Source organism: Corticium candelabrum, chromosome 18 (assembly GCF_963422355.1).
Source record: "Corticium candelabrum chromosome 18, ooCorCand1.1, whole genome shotgun sequence".
In the NCBI taxonomy this organism is placed as follows: Eukaryota; Metazoa; Porifera; class Homoscleromorpha; order Homosclerophorida; family Plakinidae; genus Corticium; species Corticium candelabrum.
This window is the reverse complement of record NC_085102.1, coordinates 2,700,191-2,719,441: the sequence shown is the minus strand read 5'-3', so window position 1 is coordinate 2,719,441 and position 19,251 is coordinate 2,700,191. Positions and strand designations below refer to the sequence as shown.

The 19,251-nt window shown below is 41.4% G+C and overlaps 1 protein-coding gene and 1 long non-coding RNA gene across 2 annotated transcripts; both read right to left on the bottom strand.

The window, feature by feature from the left end:
- Window positions 1–746: 746 nt before the first annotated feature.
- LOC134194260 (uncharacterized) lies at window positions 747–1,904 on the bottom strand. Its single transcript, XR_009972179.1, has 5 exons — window positions 1,766–1,904; window positions 1,584–1,703; window positions 1,223–1,514; window positions 1,093–1,161; window positions 747–1,035 (listed from the first exon to the last, which is right to left on the bottom strand). It is a non-coding gene; the product is annotated as an uncharacterized LOC134194260 (long non-coding RNA).
- Window positions 1,905–15,938: 14,034 nt separating this feature from the next.
- Window positions 15,939–18,328, bottom strand: LOC134194025 (neurogenic locus notch homolog protein 1-like). The gene is made up of 10 exons (XM_062662920.1): window positions 18,001–18,328; window positions 17,839–17,929; window positions 17,665–17,778; window positions 17,450–17,593; window positions 17,271–17,390; window positions 16,974–17,189; window positions 16,810–16,905; window positions 16,486–16,695; window positions 16,276–16,425; window positions 15,939–16,219 (listed from the first exon to the last, which is right to left on the bottom strand). The coding sequence occupies exons 1-10, from the start codon at window positions 18,256–18,258 to the stop codon at window positions 16,125–16,127; spliced, it is 1,494 nt and encodes a 497-aa protein (XP_062518904.1). The 5' UTR covers window positions 18,259–18,328; the 3' UTR covers window positions 15,939–16,124.
- Window positions 18,329–19,251: the final 923 nt, after the last annotated feature.

Here is a 19,251-nt window from a genome sequence, read left to right as displayed (position 1 = left end):
TTTTGGCTCCTCAATCCAAAGAAGCTTCCTCGCCGCCCTGTAACGTAACCTGCTATTTACTAAATGGATTACCTATCTGAAACTGAAGTAAATGAAGTAGATAGGCCTCTGGTAAAATTTATTGTAGATCTGGAGTTGTCGAAGTAGACCTAGAGTAGATTTTAGAAGGTTGACATACGGGGAAATGTCCGCCATCACAGAATAGTCTGAACTCCAAGGGCTCTAGCAAAAATGGACCAGCCGGACCTAATCCTATTGTCTGAGTTCATTCATTATGATACCAACAAAATAATGTAACTTCAGTTTATTAATAGTATTTTGTCTAGTGCATCTACAAGCAGCTTTCGTCTCGGATTCATTATTCCAACGTATAATCCAACGGAACATGTGCTTGTACGCAGCCAGGTCCTCAGTTCTACATTTACGCAATGGCTGCATTAGTTAACTTCTTCCTATCAATTTGGCCGTACTCACAAGATCCGCAAAATTATACTTATAAGGACCACGTCCCTAGTGTGACACTTCGCGATTAGAGATAATTTGATTAGAAGCCATGCACGTCCACGTCGACAGCAAATTATTGATCACACTCTACGCATAACTAGTACATATCTGTTCCTGTGATACGCCTCTAAACATTCAGACAAAATTGGTATAATTATTGCAAGTAAATCGATGATGCATTATTGACATCATCAATCAATGTCACAATATGTCAGCACATTCAACACTCAGCATGTGTCTTTGCATACACCTTCATCATTTTCTTCAACGCAAACGGTCCCTTTAGGACACAGAGTAAAAGCACAAGGATTTACTATAGACAACACATTACACTACATTACAGAAGTCAGTATATACGGGAACTCTGTTGGATGTCTCCGTTACCTGTGACAACTGAAACACACTCCCGACCGCATCCTCTAATGCAGCACTTCTCGCCGGTCTGGCACTCGATGTCGCTCAGACAGTGTCCGGAACGGACTTCGCACGTCGTGATGAGATCGGGAAATTTGGGACACGTGCCACGTCTCACTAATATCAAATATAACTAACAAACTCGCAATCGAGTAGAGATACACGGTCACTTACCACATTCTATACGACCATTATCGACTACGCACGACGTTTCAATTGGACATTGTACTTCATCACACGGATCTACATAGAAACAGTCAATGGAAGCAACGACGGCTTAGGTCGTCTTCAGAATGCAACATACCGGGTAAAACACATTTGTGCTGCTCTGGACACGGCGGAATAAGGCACGGAAACACCTTCTTTGTGCAGATCTGGCCTTTTGGGCATGGAACCAGTGTACAATCAACGGGACCTATCAAAAGTGATCAATGAGGAAGCGTTGTAGCCTCTAGCATGCACTGCAAGAGTTGTACCGGTAGATTCTAACGCTGTAGGATTTACGACTGTAGTAGTTGTAGCGTCATACTCTATCACTGTAGGAGTGGTATCGATAGATTCTAACACTGTAGGTTCGGGCACTGTAGGTTCCACAACTGAGACAAGCAAAGACAATACACATTACATGTACAGTCAAACAGAGTTAAATAACTTAGTTGTTTTACCTTCAGGCACGCATTCTACTTTCTTTTTGCATGGTCCTTTGACGGGGCATAAAACGCCCACGCTAGTCTCTCTGCAAACCGTTCCATTTCGACAAACAACGCGAGCACAACCGGCAGTTCCTAGAGTGTAGAATGTCATCACTACTAAATTGAGGATAGAATAGAAGATAGTCGTGCGTTACCTGTTGGTAAAGACTTTACGCATTCAAGGCCGCATCCCCTTTTGCAACACAACTGACCATCGGAACAATCCGAATCGTTTCGACAAGCAAATGGTTCGAGTTCACATGTCGTGATTGTGTTTGGAAACAATGGACAGATACCGGCTATGTAAATTTATTAATCAATACAATGGTTAGTAAACACGTCATCAGTACAGTAGCTGTACAAGTACCGTCTGGAATGCAGATGGCTTTGAGAGGACATGGGGCCTTCTTGCAGAACACTTCCACTGATTTACAAATTTGTCCATCTCCACACTTGGTGTAATTGCAGGGATCAATCAGTTCTAGAAGACTTGGTTATCACACACTCAAAAACATATTAAATTTACATTGTTGTCTACCTTCACAGCATCGTCCACCAAAGCCTTGTGGACATGCGCACTGTGGTGGCGGTATATCGCATCTATCATACTTGATTTCACGTTTACCGCGCTGTAAACATTATAAAGTAAAGATTCGAATCGAATTTAAATTGCGAAAAGCAATTACTTACCAAAGGAAGACGCGTTCCTCCGTTTACACACTGGAACGATCCACACTCGCGAACCATTAATGAAGAAGTGTTGCAGTACACTCCCCCAAAACCTAGGGTTTTGCAGCAACGCCGCATAACATAACAATTGCTCGTTCCACACGGATCATCTATGGAGCAGGATCGGAGCAAGTCTTCACAACGCGGCAGAGTATCGAGAGACCGAGCAGATATCGCTTCCAGTAAGGAAACGAGTAGAAGAAGAAAGAAAGAGTGTCGACTCATTGTACGGTGTTGATCCAACGTAGCCGGTCCAAATTGCACTGGCCGTCTGACCGGCAAATACTTGTCTCTGCTTTGTATAACATCGCAGACTCATCGATTATGTACGCAGGCGTAGACGAATGGTGTGACCACACAACGACCATTGTGTTTGTGTCACAATGGGCGGGCAACCGGCAAGAGGTCACCGGATGCGATACGCCTGCTTGTGACGTCTGCTGGTGTAAAGATTACCTACTGTCTCCGTAAGGGTGAACTCCGAAGTGAATAATGAAGCAGAGAAGCACTAAGCTCTGCTTCAGTTGGACCATGTTACACCAATTGTCTTAGGTGGTCTCAGTTGCTGATCGGTTTGTCTTGCAAAATAATTGGATACTAGCCATTGCTCCACACGTTTGACTTTGATATGCAAAAGTATTGTCCTTCCGTTTCGTTTGTAGGAAGGGCTTAGATAATTTGATATACAGAAATGCCAGACCTAGCGGTTTCTAACGATACCGAGATCATCGCGAAAGTCCAAATAACAGCGGAGATATTGATGATTTTCAAAGTTGACACTTACGGGGAACAGACAGTAGTTAGTATTTAGCTAATTAATTAGGAGGTGTATCTTGAGGCATCTACTGTCTACTGCAGACAGTAGACATTAGATGCCTCAAGGTGTGAACAAGATACGCTGCTATCGCGACTACAATGATCTCTTCGTTGTCCAAACTGCACACCTAAACGTTGGCGTAAGGTAAATAGGAGATGGTTGCACGATACACCTTCTAATTAATTAGCTAAATACTAATGGTATTGTCGTTTCATGAGCTTATCGGTAACGTAAATGTGTCACAACCATCCTCGTACCGCTTACTGTTACGGTTGTTTACTATCAAACGTAGTTTTTGCATTCTATGCTTACTTCTCTCTGTTCGCGTTGACTTTGCGCTTTCAAAATCTGTAATAACTTCTGCTCAATAGGGCGGACAGTGACGATCTTTGTATCGTTCGAAACCGCAAGTTCCCAGATTTTCTATCGTTAGGGTAACGAAGGCGTATGTATTACACAGGCGGTTTGATAAGGTTTTGCATATCAAGAGCCGTTACGGTCTAGACTCATTACAAAGGTATGGTCTTACACCAAGAATGCTGCTAATCGAGGAAGTAGCCAATTAGCAAGGTCACTTTCGCGAGTAGTTGCTTGATATTTCTTACTCCTCTTCTCGCTCTGTTTCGTCTTGATAGCCTGCGACGTTCTCTATTGTTATCTAACATCTTTGTATTGTAATATGACATCCAAAATGTACAGTTAATGGGATCTCACTTAACATCGGTGTGTGGTAAACAAATACAGCTGCATCATTACTCACTTCCGAGCGCAGAGTCAACGCGAACAGAGAGTAGGTAACTTATGTCTAAAAGTAGTTGTTCTCGTTTAGTCTGATTACTGGTCTTCTTTATTGTCTGATTTCTAGTCTTATATTTGTTTGATTGTTGGTCTCGCTTTAATCTCATATTATGTCTGTTTATGAAAGTTCCATGTTTCTTGTCTGATTTTTCGGCCAATTTGTATTTTGAAATTCTATTTTTGTTTCATTTTTGTTATATTTGGTCTATCTTTGTCTCCTTTGTAATAATTATTCTAGTCTTATGTTTCTATCTAGTTTTCTTGTTCTGGTTTTTGTCAAATTTGGGTCGTATTTCGGGCTAAATTTTGCATGCTATTTTTTGTTTAATTTTTAGATCTTATTTTTGTCCGATTTTTAGTCTAGTTTTTGTATGTATTTTGTCTCATTTTTATATTATAACTATCAATTAAATTTGGTAACATATAATCGTTATATAATTACAGTTAGGCTACACAAAATATATGCACTGGCATAGGAAACAGGGTGACGGCTTGACTAGACTCTATAGCTCAGTGAAACAATTTTGTCTACAACATAATTATGAAGCCGTGTGAGGTCTGGAGAAGCGAGGCAGCCTATGCATTAGCATCGTACACAAGACGAATTTTTTTGGACCCACTTTCTTCAGTACCCGGATTAACGCTTCGTATACCCTGTAATCTGCACGTGACATTGGCAGAAGGGAACGTGACATGATTGTATTGTTGTTTGCGTTCGTTGACTACTGCGCACCTTGCGACGCCACACCATTCACGTTGCTGAAGCGGTAGCTGCGTCGTAATTTTCGAACTCGGGGGCCATCAAAGCACATACGTACAAAGTAGCTATAGCAGATAGGCTAGACGTTTCGTCTACCTTACGTTGCGATAACTTATTTTTCTTAGTTCATAATTTAGCAGAAATCTGCGTGGCAAAAGGAGCTGTTCCAACTTTCAGCTGTTCAACCAGAGACCTCTTCAAACTGGTGTACACGTAATACAGCTAGCAATCTATTAAAATATGCAGACTACTAGTAGCTAGACTACGGTACGTATAGTCACGTAGACATAGATTAACTTTTTAGTTCTTCAGGAACATTGCATGGGCTTACACGTAATCTATACCTTACATTGTATATCTATAGTAAACATGCTTCTAAGTATAAAGTTTATAATAAACTCTGTCAAGCATTTTTGCTGTTCTGCTGAATACTGGCGGACAGACTGTGCTGTCTCTTTATCTTTTGTATTCGCTTCGGCATCACATATCTACTGACAGAAGGAGTTGTTTGAGTTGATCTCCTACTATTAAACACACTGGGGCGGCCAGCTTTTGCAAGAACAGAGCTTGAATTTTCATGTGTTTTCGTCTGCTGAGGGCTGTAGGCTGCACCCAAATTCTGTGCCTGTGCTTTGTTATTCCTGTATGACTGCCAAAAGTGTGTAATGCTGAAACCAAACGCTGCTGCTTGATCGGTGGATGTGTTGATTTTCCTCGACATTTCTAGTAGTTTTCACAAAACTTTTTAACAGCTGTCAGATACCCATCATTATTTGTCATGTGGGGGGCAAGTCCAGTTCCTAGGTCAACCATGACTTCATTGAGACTTGTTTTGACTGTCTCGATTGTCTGATTCTTGTCTTCACCACTACTGGGTATTTCAGTCTCCTTCATGGTTTCTGCCTTTTTTGTTGAAACAGATCATCATCCAGCATGGCTGATTCTTTGAAAGAATGCCGTATGTCTTCATTATGCCATTGAATATCAACAGAGAGGGACTGCAAGTACTCTTCATCTGGCTTTTGGTGAAGACTGCTATAGAAGCTAATGGGTTGGCAATCTTTTCCCAGAGCTACGCCTGCAAGGAGCTGGCGTCCTTTTGGGGAATCAGTTGGAATCTTGTTGATGGTGGACTTAATGTATTTTGTTGCTGCAACGAGCTGGTGTTTACATGGTGTTCCATTGTATTCTATCGGGCAAGAGCATTTCCCTAGTTGCAAGTCTACTATCCAGTGGTTGTGTGGATCTGTTTGGCTTCAAACCATGTATACATCAGGGTCTTCTTCTATGGCTGTTACATCATCTAAGGTAGTGCTACCAAGCTTCACACCAGCTAAGGTACATTTTAATGACACGAAGTGATCAAGTATGTTACTTGCCAGTGAAAGTAAGCGGCGCTGATACTACAACTCCATTGTTATATGCATCATTTGAAATAACTGTACAGCATTCCAGGACTACTGCCTTTGAAAAAGAATATCTTTGATTATTCTTATGCTTGCCTCAGAATAATTATTCGTGTAGTTTCCTCGTGTTGGGAATTGTGTCCGGAAGCATAAAGCCCATTCTTCTTTTAGCTGCCAGTAACTGTCTATCCGTTTTTGAAAACAGGAAATTGACTGCTTTCAATTTCAGCTTTTACATTCATTAGGGCTTGCTCTGAAGATGAGTACAGAAGGCACTTTGTGGGCAGCATACAAGTTACCCTGTCATTTCCTGTTACCCTGGACTTATCACTCCACAGCCAACGCCACATGCTTTGGAGGAAATGGAACACACAAAGATACAGTTGGAATGGACAGACAGGTGAACAAACAATTGATAGACAAAGACAAGCAATGGACAGACAGATGGACAAACAATTGATAGACACAGACAAACAATGGACAGACACATATACAAACAATGGACAGACAGGTTGACAAACAATTGACAGACACAAACATGAAATAGACAGACACACAGACAAACAATGGACAGACACACCGACAAACAACTGACAGGCAGACGGACAAACTATCGACAGATGACAAACGTATCATAAATGGTAAATACATCACACACACACACACACACACACACACACACACACACACACACACACACACACACACACACACACACACACACACACACACACACACACACACACACACACACACACACACACACACACACACATACACACACACACACACACACACACACACACACAAACACACACACACACACACACACACACACACACACACACACACACACACACATACACACCTATCTGCCACACCCACGCACTTTCCATCTAAGCTCATTTCAAGTCTCTGTTTGTCTGTTGTGTTCTTTTTCTGGTGTGAAACACAGAAGTTGCATGACGTCGATTACTTCATGTGTTGGATGTATTTCATATGTGTTGCAGGGTTGAGGCGATCGAATGGCTACGAAAGGAGACGATTGTTATTTCTATTACAATACTGAATGTTTGAAAGTACAGTTGATATAGTCACCAATCATGTGAATTATTGATTAGTAATTTATTAATATAAATTAATTGTATGCTATTTATTTATATTGATAAATAAATAATAAATAAATAAATAATTTGCATACAATTAACTTATATAAATAAATAAAAAATATAAATTAATTGTATGCAAATTATTGATTTATTAATTAATAAATAAAAATAAAAATAAATTAATTAATAATTTGCATATCATTAATTTATATAAATTAATTGTATACAATTTTTTTCATTTTTGTTATTTAATAATAATTTATTTATATAAATTATTAGTATGCAAATTATTTCTTATTTTTTGTACGTCTTGACTGTGGTCTTTATTCCAGGGTGACCAATGCCCTTTCGTCACGGTCAAGCTGCACTCGGTAACAACAATGTCTGTACGTTGTGGCTACAAGTATCGTACTTTCGATCAGCATGTTCGTTCAGACATATGCATATCACTGTGAATGGTGACACTCTCGTCTATTTCTCACATTCTTGTGAGAATGTCCAATGTTTATCCGTTGAAGAGTGAGTGGTCGTGTAGCTTTAAGATTCAACCGAGTGGCTGCCTCAAGCCCAACTGTCATTTCAAGCATTTCAAGCCGAGAAATGTGAGCACACTGGGAACGAGCTCGATGCCGGTGATGTCAACGATACAGCCAGTTGGTATGACGTGTTAATGGGAGAGTTTAGGGGATAGCAGCATGTACAGACAAGTGGGCAAATGGTTGGACTGGATAGACAGACAGAGGGAAAGAGACGGATGATGGGAAGTTAATTGGATGGAAGGGAAGACGTGTAGACAGATGGAGAATCAAAGATATTTGGATGGATGGACAGACAGATGGACAGACAGACAGATGCACAGACAGACAGACAGACAGGTAGATGGACAGACGTAATAGTGTTGAAATTTTAAATATATGTATTGACAGACAGATGGGCAGACAGAGAGACAGACAGGCAAATGGACAGACAGACAGAGAGACAGACAGACAGACAGACAGACAGACAGACGGATGGACAGACAGACAGATGGAGAATCAAAGATGTTTGGATGGATGGACAGACAGATGGACAGACAGACAGACAGACAGATGGACAGATGGACAGGCAGACAGACAGATGGAGAATCAAAGTGACTAGTCTCCACCCTGTCCCGACTCTACTTCCTGTCTGTACATCATGACGCAACTTCCACGTATGGACGGGACGGACAAAATGATACTTATCTATAGATGTTTGGATGGTTGGATAGACAATGGACAGACAGACAGATAGGGAGAAGGACAGACAGACAGATGGACATACAGACAGACAGACAGATGAACAGACAGACAGACAGATGAACAGACAGACAGACAGACAATGGACAGACTTACAGACAGACAGACAATGGACAGACAATTAGACAAACAGACAGAAAGATAGAAAGACAGATAGACAGGTGGACATACAGACAGACAAATGGACAGACAAGTAAACAAACAGACAAAAAGATAGACAAACAATACACAGACAGGAGAGAGAGAGAGAGAGAGAGAGAGAGAGAGAGAGAGAGACAGAGACAGAGAGAGACAGAGAGAGACAGAGAGAGACAGAGAGAGACAGAGACAGAGAGACAGAGACAGAGAGAGACAGAGAGAGACAGAGAGAGACAGAGAGAGACAGAGAGAGAGAGAGAGAGAGAGAGAGAGACAGAGAGAGACAGAGAGAGACAGAGAGAGATAGACACACAAACAGAGAAATGAACAGACAGACAGACAGACAATGGACCGACAAGTAGACAAACAGACAAAAAGATGGATAAACAATGGACAGACAGACAGAGAGATGGACATACAAACAGACTGATGGACAGACAGACAGACAGACAGTTGATTGGCTGACAGATTCATGAATAAAAGAAGACGCTAATCCTGTACAATCCCTCCATTCCTCCACAGTAAAATCTACATTTTGTATTTTGCTTCAGTTGCTGTCAGACCGTTTGTTCGTGCTTCTACCAACTTGGTTCAAGCACAGGACACGGAGGCGCCAAATTTCCGTGAGAATCACTCTTGTGTGTTGCTTGGCTAAATATCAGTAAGGAGAACTCGTCTCTTGTGTCAGTTGGGGTTGTAAAGGAAGAGATGACGTCTCTATCAGCCCAGTCAGACAACAAAGAAACATTAAATTTGACTGTTAGTGGGCAGATAGTCACACCAACGAAACCGATAGGTGAGGGTGTGTGTGTGTGTGTGTGTGTGTGTGTGTGTGTGTGTGTGTGTGTGTGTGTGTGTGTGTGTGTGTGTGTGTATGTGTGTGTGTTTTGTGTGTGTGTGTGTGTGCGTGTGTGTGAGTGTGTTTGTCTGTCTGTGTTTGTGTGTGTATGTGTCTGTCTGTTCGTCTGTCTGTCTGTGTTTGTCTGTCTGTGTTGTGTGTGTGTGTGTGTGTGTGTGTGTGTGTGTGTGTGTGTGTGTGTGTGTGTGTGTGTGTGTGTGTGTGTGTGTGTGTGTGTGTGTGTGTGTGTGTATTTGTCTGTCTGTGTTTGTGTGTGTATGTGTCTGTCTGTCTGTCTGTGTTTGTCTGTCTGTGTTTGTCTGTCTGTGTTGTGTAGTGTGTTTGTGTGTGTGTGTGTGTCTGTGTGTGTGTGTGTGTGTGTGTGTGTGTCTGTGTGTGTGTGTGTGTGTGTGTGTGTGTGTGTGTGTGTGTGTGTGTGTGTGTGTGTGTTTGTCTGTCTGTGTTTGTGTGTGCATGTGTCTGTCTGTCTGTCTGTCTGTCTGTGTTTGTCTGTGTGTGTGTGTGTGTGTGTGTGTGTGTGTGTGTGTGTGTGTGTGTTTGTTGTGTGTGTGTGTGTGTGTGTGTGTGTGTGTGTGTGTGTGTGTGTGTGTGTGTGTGTGTGTGTGTGTGTGTGTGTGTGTGTGTGTGTGTGTGTGTGTGTGCTGTGTGTGTGTGTCCAAGTGCTTGGATATTATCCTTGCTGTCCTAGATTTCTTGTACACGACGTGCTGTGCAGAAAGTCTACAGTAACGATTCCGGTATTTGTAGTTCTTGTTTGATTCTATTGTGGTAGCGTCTTTCTTTGCCTCAACGTGTGTAAATATGTGTGTGCTGTTAGGAGCATCTTCTCCATGCAGTTTGGCATGGGAATGGTCTGCTAACCACATAAATCAGGATTTGGGTATAGCAATTGAGTTTTAGAGCAGCAGTTGAAAAAGTTCTTGGTACGTTTCAAATAAATAAATAGATTTTGGGCAAGGATTCAATTAGCAAGATTGATATTCTAAACATTTGTGTGTAAGCAATGCTAGCATCATGAACACCTTGCTTTGTCAACATTTGCTTAATATTTAATTTAAAGAATTTTGAGAAATGTTTAGAATAATTTGACGTGTGCTAGGTTTGATAGTTAATTAATTCAACATCTAAAATTTAGTTTCAATCATTTGTCTGTTAATTTACAGTTTAATAATGATTTATACATCCTACATTGATTGATTTGTACCGCCAATTTATATATAGTCAATATTATTGTATACAGGCAATATTGATTGATGTATACTGTACAGTAAATATTGATTGATATATACATTAGCAATAGTGTTGAGCTTAACCTTGTTTCGAAGACTAACATTTTCTATTTTAAGTTAGTCAAGAAGCAGCAAGACGTCTATGTGGAAACATGTATTATTTTGGTGACCTTGTTCTTTAGTGTGGACATAAACTATTTTATGGATAAAACCCCATGATGGAACCAGTGAAATTATTTGGCATGCACTGCTTGTAGATAACAAGGAATTAAAACGAGAACTAAAATGAAGAAGCGAGCAATAATAGTCTTACTATACATCAACCAATATTGACTGGCTGTATAAGATCATATTGACTATATATGAATAGACTGTATAAATCAATCAATGTAGGCTGTAGAAATCATCAAACTGTAAATTTACAGGCAAATATGATTTTAGGTATAATTTTACGTGTTGAGTTAACTATCAAACCCAACACACCTCAGATTATTCCAAAACTTTCTCAATTTAAAAAAATTAAGTATTAAATAAATGTCGGAAAGTGAGGTATGCTATACATTCTTTACATACACTTGACATGCATACGATACATGGTTCAAGGGCGTCACGTCTTAGGGGCTAGAGAGGGCGCTAGCCCCCCACTTTTTTAGGGCGTGGCTTGCTATATTTTGAGTCAATTCTATTTTCAACGTTAATTAAACAGAAGTGTAGCTTGTCTTTAGCTAAATTAGCTGATTCAGCATAGACTGTAGTACTACAGAAGAATTTAATATATATGACGCCATGAATTACGTCACATATCTCAGCTTCAAATTTGCGCCCCCCCACTTTTGGGACCCATGTGACGCCCTTGCATGGTTTGGTTGCAGCCAATAATACACAATGAGGATGTGCATGTGTAGAGGTATGGTTGGCATGTGAGGGTCGCCTCGTGATGAATTTGAAGCTAAAGAAGAGATCTCATTCTAGGAACACTTTCACTTGAGAGAGGACTGCAATTTGCCTCTGTAATTTTGGAATAAGTTTATTTCTTGTGGCAGGGTACAAGACCTACGATACCACAAATATGACTCAATGGTAACTAATTAAGATGTCAATATTACAGATAATCGTGAAATATTGGATTGGCTACGTGTATCGATCGGTATTGGATTGTATTGGTCTAGATTATCATTTATTGGAGAATAAGTAAAACTGTTTTATCAGTGCAACTTTAGCAAAAAAGGTTTTTTGTACATGTTCCAGTGCAGGGACGCATGTATGCTTTGCCTTTAATAGCCAGTGCCGCAAAAATGGTGCAGCTATACTTTTTTGTGGTGTTCTGGACAGCAACAAATGTCCATATATATTGGTCCCTTGAAAATCAATGGTTCAGCGAGTGTGATCCATGTCATTACACTGTACAAGTAACCAGTTCATGTACTGTACAGTCTTTTAATTAATTGATTAATTAAATAAAAAATTTTACTGAAGAAATGCTATGCTTAATATTTTGCATTGTGTGTAGGACATGTGAAGAAGATTGCATATATTTGGAAGGTTGGATCAATGAATGGCATGTCAAAGTATTGTCCGGAAAATCATGCCACTATTCAAGCTGCTAGTGCAACAGCTGTGACATTTCGTTTACCAGTTTACGATGCTGCATAATTCAATTCTAACCAGTTATAGTCATTACCGGTTGGATATAATAATATAAATACACACACACACACACACACACACACACACACACACACACACACACACACACACACACCACATGTATAATAAGCTAAGTGTATACTGAGCACTGATAACAATATGTGGCAAATCAGTACCGAGTAGCAAGTCAAATAACAACCTGCTTGTAGTTGTGTGTGTACAATGCTGCATTTAGTAACTCTTGCATACTGCTTCAAGCAAGGGCGTCACATGGGTCCCAAAAGTGGGGGGGCGCAAATTTGAAGCTGAGATATGTGCCGTAATTCATGGCGTCATATATATTAAATTCTTCTGTAGTACTACAGTCTATGCTGAATCAGCTAATTTAGCTAAAGACAAGCTACACTTCTGTTTAATTAACGTTGAAAATAGAATTGACTCAAAATATAGCAAGCCACGCCCTAAAAAAGTGGGGGGGCTAGCGCCCTCTCTAGCCCCTAAGACGTGACGCCCTTGCTTCAAGTGTGCTTTAGCGAATTACGGTTAATTAGTAAAATTCACGTACATATACCTGGAAGGCAATGGATTTGGCTTCATGTATTGCTTGGAACTCTCTAATTCCTTCAAGATTGAATACGCCAAATAGGAATGCACCGGCTTGAGTGTTGTCTTCAGCCTGCTCATTGATTCTTGCAGCAAGATTTCTGCAGGCAGACTCACTGGGCATCATTGGGCTACTGTGTGGTTCGCTAAAGTGAGTGGCTATGGGCACAGTGATGAGCTGGCCCTTCTCTGGACTCACTTTGGGAGAGGTCAGTATCGTACAATCTTGCCGGTTTAGATGTCTAGCGGACCTAGATGCATTGAAAAAGAAGTAGACACGTGATGGAGTGCTGATTGAGTCCCATGTACGTGTGCATAAGTACGGCTTCACTAGCTAACCTGCCCTTGAATGTCGTAAGGAAAGAGCTCGAAAACTTGGCAAACATGTCGCGAAATCGAAAAGGGCGCGAAAGAAACAGGCGGTACTAAACGCACTTTGACTGGATTTGGCGCGGATTACGTAAAGCCGGCACGTGAAAGACGGTGTTATGGCACTTGCAGATTACAGAATAAATGGCAAATTTTTCTTTCGTATTTCTACGATGGATCCGTTTCTACACTCTAGCAAAAAAAAATTCCTAAATGACATTTTGCTGAGTATCTAAAAAGCGGTAACACTTCTACGTACAAAATTGACGGCTGTACGTGCATGCACCGGGTGAAACATCCTTACATTAACCCCTGCCCCGTATCCTGTCTATCGTCACTATGAACTCTTACCTGTACATTTAGACTGACGCCTGCCCCGTATACTGTATATCGTCAATGTGGACTCTTACCTGTACATTTTTATTGACGTCTACCCTGTATCCTGTATATCGTCACTAATGGCAGGGGTGGATTCAGGATTTTCGAATGGGGGTTCTATGACGTCACAAAGGTTTGGATCAGCCACGCCTCCAGATATAAATTAGCTATTTAATCACCTATACCATAAAACGGAAGTAAACGTTAATGAATCTACAGTACTGGAGAATTGAATTAATCTTGCAAGCCAATACATGTCTTTCGCTAGACAGACAAATGTTACCGCTTTTTCTTTTCTTTCCGAAGAAAGCTTCTATAGACATATATGCTTTCATGAAATTGTGAATGTTGTGACCGTCAAAGGTGGAAGTATATTTTCATGAGATAGAAAATAAGTACTTTGAAACATTATCATTGCAAGAAAGTAAATAAAACATGTTGTTGGAGAACAACTGAGATTGAAAACAAGTTACCATAAATTAAAGTAGAAAGAGTAGGAGTACCGTACGACTCACTCGTACTGTCCCACGATGATGGACCTACGTCGCAAGTTCATAATCTGTACTGCACCTCCGTGTGAAGTTACTTAAGTTAAAACTAAAACGAGAGCTACGAGTCACGTCAGGAAGTAACAAGCACTGCTGGTACGTGGTCATCTTTGTGTGATGACGTCACAAAATTTTAGGGAGTTCCCAGGAACCCTCTCTAGATCCGCCACCGAATGGACTCTCATCTCGACTTAATGCCAACTTTTTTGTGGACTACATGACTGTTTTCAACTGATTTAAACCAAGGATACAAACGTTATTGAATGGCAATGCCCTAACATGATAGGAAAAGAGTGCACAGAAATAGAAGGATTCGATTGTGATACAATCGTCATCTGTTTGCACGTGCAAGGCACCTATATTATACACTCCTGTAATCGGTTGTATTATCAACCATAATAGAGAGATATGAACCTGACAGTGAGAATTTTATCCGATGTACAATGTCTCGAATAATTTGATTGACCATAACCTGAAGCAGATCGTTTTGAACATCATGGCAAGTATATTTATCCGTTTTCTTTGCCAAAAAGTTCTTGACCAGATCATCAGACAGTTGAAAAAGATCCAGTAACTGACTGAAGTTTCCATGACTTTCACCACGGCCATCACCTCTAATTGTAAGTCCTGTCTAGCAAGGAATCTTAGAAAGGTCATGACCTGTAGAAGACATGAACGATTTCCTTCTCTAGTCTCGTCTGATTGCCATGACAAACTGTCTGCAACTTCCCTTGTGGTAGCTGGAAGATTAACAACTGCTTCAACTGCACGCTTGTGAAACAAAGATTCCTCGTGCCTCGGAAACACTACACAGGCATCTTTCCAATTGACACCCTTGTAAAGAAACTATACTTCTGTTGTCGTAGGTTGAAGTTTCAGTTGCATAGAATCGCTGTAAAACACACGTAACAGAACAATCGTTCTGTTATACGTCCCAGTGAATCCACTGCCATCTGTTGAGCCATTCTCTATTGAAGGATCTATGAAATTTTTCTTCTTTTTTTCCAAACTCCACTAGCGGAAAAGACATGCTTCTAGGCTGACTAAGACTCACACCAACGTCAGGATACTATAAGAGACTTACAGACATGGCTGTGGTGCCTCGTGACAAACACGCTGTCTACACGTGCACACCATACAATAGTCATATTCCGGACGTTTCCGCAGCCTGACAGAAGTCCGAGTGGTGACAGTTAAACTGATTTCTCTGACTCTGCATTGGGAGCAAGCTGAACTCAACTGGGACTCGAAAAAGTGCTACGGCCATGGCTGTAGCGCCGTAGCCGTTTCGCCTGGCTTGCGTGACAGTGTGTGTGTTTGTGTGTGTGTGTGTGTGTGTGTGTGTGTGTGTGTGTGTGTGTGTGTGTGTGTGTGTGTGTGTGTGTGTCTGTGTCTGTGTCTGTGTCTGTGTGTGTGTGTGTGTGTGTGTGTGTGGGTGTGTGTGGGTGTGTGTGTGTGTGTGTGTGTGTGTGTGTGTGTGTGTGTGTGTGTGTGTGCGTGCGTGTGTGTGTGTGGGTGTGTGTGTGCGTGTGTGTGTGTGTGTGTGTGTGTGTGTGTGTGTGTGTGTGTGTGTACGTATTTATGGGTTGATTTCCAAACAGCTTTTTTCGGTTACTTGAATCTGGGTCAACTGCATTAATATTATCACGCAATGCAAAAACTCTTGAACACGTATATTCTTTATTGATAAATGTCTAAACAGCTAATCATTTGTCACACTACGCACAGTTTTACATCTGGTTATGTGATACGCTTGTAACCATTTGTAAGATTTCAAGTCAATATTGATATTAAAAGTAAAACGATGATGCAGGATTGCCCACATCATTCAGTGTCAAACTGTGGCGTCAGTTGTTGTCCGTAATCTCGCAGATGCCTTTGCCTTTTCTTTCAACACAAATGGTGCCTTTAGGACACAGTTTAATAGCACACGGACTTAGTACTATAGAAAAATAGGTTAGAAACAATAGACAGGATCTGAGCTGTCTTAGGTCTTACTAAGTTTGTCAACTCGAACGCATTCCGGACCGCATCCTCTTCTGCAGCATTTCTCGCCTACCCGACACTCGATGTCGCTCCGACAATATCCGGGACCGATTTGACACGTCGTGACGAGACCGGGAAATTTGGGACACGTGCCAGGTCTCACTAATATCAACAATAAACTAACAAACTCATAATCGAGTTTATTGATACTTTGTCACTTACCACATTCTGCACGACCCTTCTGGACTTGGCACGATGTGCCAGCTGCGCATCTTATTCTAGCACACGGATTTACATCGACTTCAGAATGTAGCACAATCGAGGGAACACATCTGTACTGTTCTGGACACGGCGGAATGAGGCACGGAATCGGTACCTTTTTGCAGATCCGGCCTTTTGGGCAAGCAACCAGTGGACAAGGAGCAGGAACTACTGAAAACGATCAATGAGAAAACATAATACTCTAAATTACTAGTAAATGTGTTTAGTCTGTGACGTCACCTAACTTTACGCATGCGTGGTTTACAGTATATGTTTGTAACTCACGTCGTGGAATGCATCTGAACTTTTTACAAGGCGGAGAAAAACAGATATTGGGAACACACACATGGCCTGGTTTGCAATCATCTCTTGCACAAGGATCTAAAACAGAAAAAAGCGCTTCCTGTGAATTTCATTATACACACTATTCGAGTTTAGTTCGTGCATACTTTCGACTTTAAACAAGGGATCAACGCAGACGCGTGAGCAATGTTTTTCGCAACACTTCTGCTTTCCTTTGCAGTCCGCGTCGTCATTGCAGTTCTTTTCACAAGGTGGTTTTCCAATTTTGGTATAACGAGGACAAGTGCCAGGTCTATTTGTAGGTTCTGCAACTGTAGCTTCTACCACTGAAGTAGTTGTAGTTGTATCGGTAGGTTCCACAACTGAGACAAACAAACAAAGACACACACAAATTAAATTTATTAGTAGTGCCCGACTAGTAAACTACCATTATTTTGTCTTACCTTCAGGCACGCATTCTACTCTCTTTTCGCATGGTCCTAGGACGGGGCATAAAACACCAACGCTACTCTCTCTGCAAACCGTTCCAGGTCGACAGACAACCCGAGCACAACCGGTCGTTCCTACAATGTAGAACGTCATTACAATGTGTACCGGATAGAGGATAGAACGTGCGTTATACCAGATGGTAGAGACTTTATGCATTCACGGCCGCATCCTCGTTTGCAACACAATTGACCATCAGAACAATGCGAGTCGTTTCCACACGAAAATGGTTTGATTTCACATGTTGTGATTGTGTTTGGAAACAATGGGCAGATACCGACTACATTAGTAATTACGATTGTTAGTAAACACGTCATCAATAAGGAATTTGGTTACTGTATGTAGCTGTACCGTCTGAAACGCAGATAGCTTGGAGAGGACATGGAGCCTTCTTGCAGACCACTTTCACTGATTTACAAATTTGTCCGGCTCCACACTTGGTGTAAGTGCAGGGATCAATCAGTTCTAGAAACAACATCTAGTATCAAACACCTAAAAACATGTTACATGTACATTGCATTCTACCTTCACAACATTGTCCACCAAAGCCTTTTGGGCATGCGCACTGTGGTGTCGGTATCTCGCATCCACCATAACTGATTTCACGTTTACCGCGCTGTTTATCATAAACGAGGTCATTGCAAACAGACAATTCAAAGCATAATTGAGAAAAAATCATCTTCTTACCAAAGGAAGTCGCGTTCCTCCGTTTTCACACTGGAACGGTCCACACTCGCGTTCCTTCCTTCTGTTAGTGTAGCACCGATTGTAGCCCCACCCACTCGTGCAGCATCTCTCCACAACCGTACAAGAGCGAACTCCACACAGAGCTTCCTTGTTACAGTCGCGAAACAACTCTTTGCAACGCGTAGGAACGAGAGACAGAGCTGATATCACTCCCAGTAAGGAAGCGAGAAGAAGAAGAGAGAAAGAGTGTCGACTCATTATTCGAATTCGCTTTCAATGCAGTAGATCCAACGTCGCCGGTCCAGATTGCACTAGAAGTCTGACTGCACAATACCGGTCGCTGGTTGTTAAATAGCATCGCTGACGTAATTTGAGGTCGATTACGTACACAAACGTTGACGAATTTCTGTGACCGCACAAAGATGGTTGGGTCGAGAGGTCACGAGTGGGCGGGCAATCGGAATGAGGTCACCGGATCCGACTCGTTTGCTTGTGACGTCTGGAACGTGTAATGACTAGTACCGTTAACATGCATTATAGACCACGGGCGCAGCTAGGTATAAGACTAGCCTCACTCCACACGCAGTGTAAATTGCAGCCCCGGATGCGCTTCCATCACCACTACATGTCACATTCCATTATCACATGTAGTGGGGATGAAAGCGCATCCAGGGATGCAATCCACACTGCGTCTGAGGCGAGGCTAGTATAAGACAGTTGCCTAGGGGTGGTCACGTACATCGTGTTCTCATCCTGGTCACGTTTCTGTCGCGTGATCGAACCTCTGGCAAAGAAAACGAAGGCAAACTAAAACGTTTTGGCGGCTTGGGTAATTACTTATCAGACTAATATATTTGATGTCATTGTGCGCACTAGGACAAATTTGAGATACCGTTTAACAGCAATTTCTGCAATTTGAAAATCTAGACAAAAAGTTTTAATTACTGCAAATTAAAGTTCTGCCTTCTACCCAGGAAGACAGTCATGGACAAACGTGAACACGTGTACATGTGTCCAAACAGTGAGTTGATGGACTCCGAGGAGAAGCCTAAAGTATCTGTGAATTTTTAGTATTTGTACGTTCCGTGATTTCTTCGCAGAATTCGCAGAAATGTTATGATCGCAGAAATACCGGTTATACGGTATTAAATATCAAATTTATATCTATTGCAGAATTTACATTAATCTTGCCTAGGTTAAAAATAATCCAAAGCTGACAACTGTGTAAAGAAGCTTCTCTGCTACCATGTC

Excerpts from the sequence above, each read along its gene's own strand:
- LOC134194025 (XM_062662920.1), bottom strand. The coding sequence starts at position 18,258 with ATGAGTCGACACTCTTTCTCTCTTCTTCTTCTCGCTTCCTTACTGGGA. Across the intron at positions 17,190-17,270 it reads AGTAGAATGCGTGCCTGAAG|TTGTGGAACCTACCGATACA; the intron begins GTAAGACAAAAT and ends TGTTTGTCTCAG. Across the intron at positions 16,906-16,973 it reads TCCCTTGTTTAAAGTCGAAA|ATCCTTGTGCAAGAGATGAT; the intron begins GTATGCACGAAC and ends TTTCTGTTTTAG.